At 39.9% G+C, this 3,287-nt stretch overlaps 1 protein-coding gene across 1 annotated transcript; it reads left to right on the forward strand.

Annotated features, from left to right (window-relative positions):
* The first annotated feature begins 1,635 nt into the window (after positions 1–1,635).
* COL5 (CONSTANS-like 5) lies at positions 1,636–3,034 on the forward strand. The gene is made up of 2 exons (XM_078969273.1): positions 1,636–2,482; positions 2,572–3,034. Exons 1-2 carry the CDS (start codon positions 1,751–1,753, stop codon positions 2,956–2,958), a joined length of 1,119 nt encoding a protein of 372 aa, XP_078825399.1. The 5' UTR covers positions 1,636–1,750; the 3' UTR covers positions 2,959–3,034.
* Positions 3,035–3,287: the final 253 nt, after the last annotated feature.

Below are 3,287 nucleotides of genomic sequence, written 5' to 3' on the forward strand. Positions count from 1 at the left end.
TCCAAATGGTTGACAAAACACTGAAGATCCCGGATCTAAAGCTCCTCCCTTCGATGTTGCACCACCAACTTCACACTCCTTCAAGAAAAACACCAAAGAACACTCTTAAGGCTCACTCACACCCAAAATGGGGAAAGATGCACGATTAGGGTTTGGTCTGGACTAAGAGGACGATGAGGGAGGCCATAATGAAACATTAAGGCCTTTAAATAGGGTGCAAAACCCTGAAAATTAGGGTTTCATTTCTGCCAGCCTACTCGTCGAGTTGAGGCCTCTCAACTCGTCAAGTAGGTTTCTTAACCCGCGTCCCAAATAATTCTTACTCGACGAGTTTGGGGCTCCCAACTCGTCGAGTTCCTCTATAAAAGTGCATAAATTATGATTTTAAATACATACGAGAAACTGGATGTTACATAAAAATTTTCATATTAAATAAGAAAAAGAAATCTCTGATTCCTTGCTGGAATCCCTGATCCCTGTTGAGGGTGGGGATGGAGATTCATTTATATTCCTGGTGAGCATCAAGATGGGGATGTAGATTGAAATGGAGATTCAGAGATAGGATTTGGGATATTCTGTATTTCCTGCCTTCATTACCATATCTAATTATTGGCGAAACGATTATTATTGATGATTTGGGAAGCCATTACTCTTTAAAAACCATATTAACCCTTCATTAAATATTTTATTTTGTGTAAGATTAATTCTTGATAAATAAGTTTAAAAAAATACTTTCCATTGGCATTGAATTAGTTCTTACTAGAGCTGCACATTGGTGGTCCCAGACCAGTCTTGGATCGATCTCGAAACGGTCCGGTCTTTTTGAGGTTAGTCTCGAAACGATTCGGTCTTTTTTCAGATTGGTCCCGTTCGGTCTTTTTCCGATCCGGTCTTTTTTCGGACAATCTTTTTCGGCCTGACCTTTTTTTTTCAGACCGATCTTTTTTCAGACTGGTCTTTTTCGGTTCGTCTCTCGGTCTTTTTATGCGTCTTTTTCGTATCGGTTTACGAGTTTATTTGTTCGATTTCAGTATTTTTCGATTCTTTTGTATTGGTTTTGAGTTTTTTCCATTACAAATATGATATTATCACCAAAATAATAAATTAAGATTTATTAAAATTGATAATTTAAATTTAATAAAAGAAAAAAAAATAATATAAAATAGATAGTCTGTGATTATAAATTGTATAAGTAACACAAAAATTATATATTTATAAAGTTTGGCTACCGGTTTTTTTTTTCAAACCGATCTCGTTCAGTCTCAGACTGGTCCGCAATAGTCTCGTGCCATTTTTTTTCCGATCCAATCTCCTTTTAGATTGGTTCGGTCTTCATCTTTTTTTAGATCTAGTCCAATACCTTTTTGTGCAGGTCTAGCTCTTACCATGTAGGAGGATGGAAATCCCATCCACCATTTTTATAACAAAGATTCTAGGCTTGAGGTTGGATGGCCACGAACGTTCCACGTGTAATGACGACATTTGCCTTTTTCTCAATTATCGGAGAGCCCAACGTCGGCGATCTCCTCATCTACTGTAGATATTTATCAAATCTTTTTCATGGTTGTCATTGCTTCACGTGTCATCTTAAACTTCCACTACTTTACATTCCTAAATACTAACCTTGCAATTATGTAGATGACTAGATATACACACTCGCATACATCCAGTTTCTTCCAACTGTAGATCCAACAACCACAAGTTTCAAGACACAGGACGACCAGTCAATTATCTTATATCAACGATCAAGATGATGGAAAAGGAAAACAGTGGCGGTGGTAATGGTGGAGCCAAGTGTTTTCCGGCTGGGTGGAACGTGGCGGCGAAGGCGAAGCCATGTGATTCTTGCAAGTCCGCTTCAGCTTTGCTTTTTTGCTGTAAAGATAAGATTTTTTTGTGTATGGTGTGTGACAAGAAGCTGCACAACGAAACGCGACATGAGCGTGTGTGGATGTGTGAGCTGTGTGAACAGTCGCCGGCGTATGTCACCTGTAAGGCGGACGCCGCCGCGCTATGTGTCACTTGCGATCGGGATATACACTCGGTGAATCCCCTTGCTAGGCGTCACGTTCGGATTCCGGTGGTGCCGTTTTATGATTCGGCTGAGGCTGTTGTGAAGACTACCGACGGCAGCAACGTGCTGCATTCAATCTCCGGATATGGAAGCAGTGAACTCGAGAGCTTCGTTCGCAAGGAAGATCATGTTAGTTTGAAATTTCCGGTAGATACGAAAATGGTTGATCTGTTTTCCGCCGCCGATCGTGGCTTCGATTTTGGATTCGCGGTTCCAACGGAGGTTAGACTCGAAAGCCAATTCCCTGATTCAGTTAACGACTGCGTGGTTCCGGTACAAAGAACGTCGCCGACGAAGAATTCCCAACCGCGACACATTGTTGATGATCATCAATCACCGGGAACTCGATTCGAGGTCGATTTCAGTAAATCAGCTACAAATTCCTACGAAAAAAGCAGCAGCCATAACGTAAACATCTCAATTGAAATCCAAATACAAGTCCCCAAGCTACAGATATTGGCTTTTTATATTCATGTATGAATCTCGCGAAATTTCAGGTATCGTCTTCATCGATGGATGCCGGCGTCGTACCAGAGCAAAACACGATGTTAAACGTATCATATGCGTTCTTGCTACCGGTAAACGGCGTCGTGTCGGAGAAAAACAACGAAGGAGCGGATGATGATTACAAAGCAAAGCGTATGGATAGAATGGCTAGGGTTATGAGGTACAGGGAGAAGAGGAAGAACAGAAAATTCGAGAAGAAAATCCGGTACGCCTCACGGAAGGCCTATGCTGAGCAGCGGCCGCGGATCAAAGGCCGGTTTGCAAAGCGAACGGAGTCGACGACGGAGTTGAATGCGGATAGGTGGTTGTTTACGGCGGCGTCTGATTGTAATAGTTATGGTGTAGAGGTAGAGTATGGAGTGGTTCCTTCGTTTTGAAGAAGGATGAAATTTATCCAAAAATGAAGTCAATATTTTTCCTTTATTTATTTATTATTCAAATAGTTTTTGATCATTGCATTGCAAAGCGATATCTACGTAATTTATGCAATAAGTAAAACGTATATGAATATTCATATATTTTGTAAAACTATGTTTATAGCAACCAACCTATTTTTGATTAAAAAAATGTTTCCTCTTTCTTTCAAATCTACAACAAACAAAAATTAACATTTCATCGTTTATCAAATAAGTAAGAACTTAAAAAACGGTAGAAACTGCAATAGTAATTTATTGCTTTAAAATTGGAAAAATAAATGATCAGAATT

The sequence above is a fragment of the Lactuca saligna genome, chromosome 8, assembly GCF_052625555.1.
Source record: "Lactuca saligna cultivar CGN05327 chromosome 8, ASM5262555v1, whole genome shotgun sequence".
Lineage (NCBI taxonomy): Eukaryota > Viridiplantae > Streptophyta > Magnoliopsida > Asterales > Asteraceae > Lactuca > Lactuca saligna.

Coding starts and splice junctions, on each gene's coding strand:
- COL5 (XM_078969273.1), top strand. CDS start 1,751: ATGATGGAAAAGGAAAACAGTGGCGGTGGTAATGGTGGAGCCAAGTGT. Junction 2,483..2,571: donor AAAAAAGCAGCAGCCATAAC/GTAAACATCTCA, acceptor GCGAAATTTCAG/GTATCGTCTTCATCGATGGA.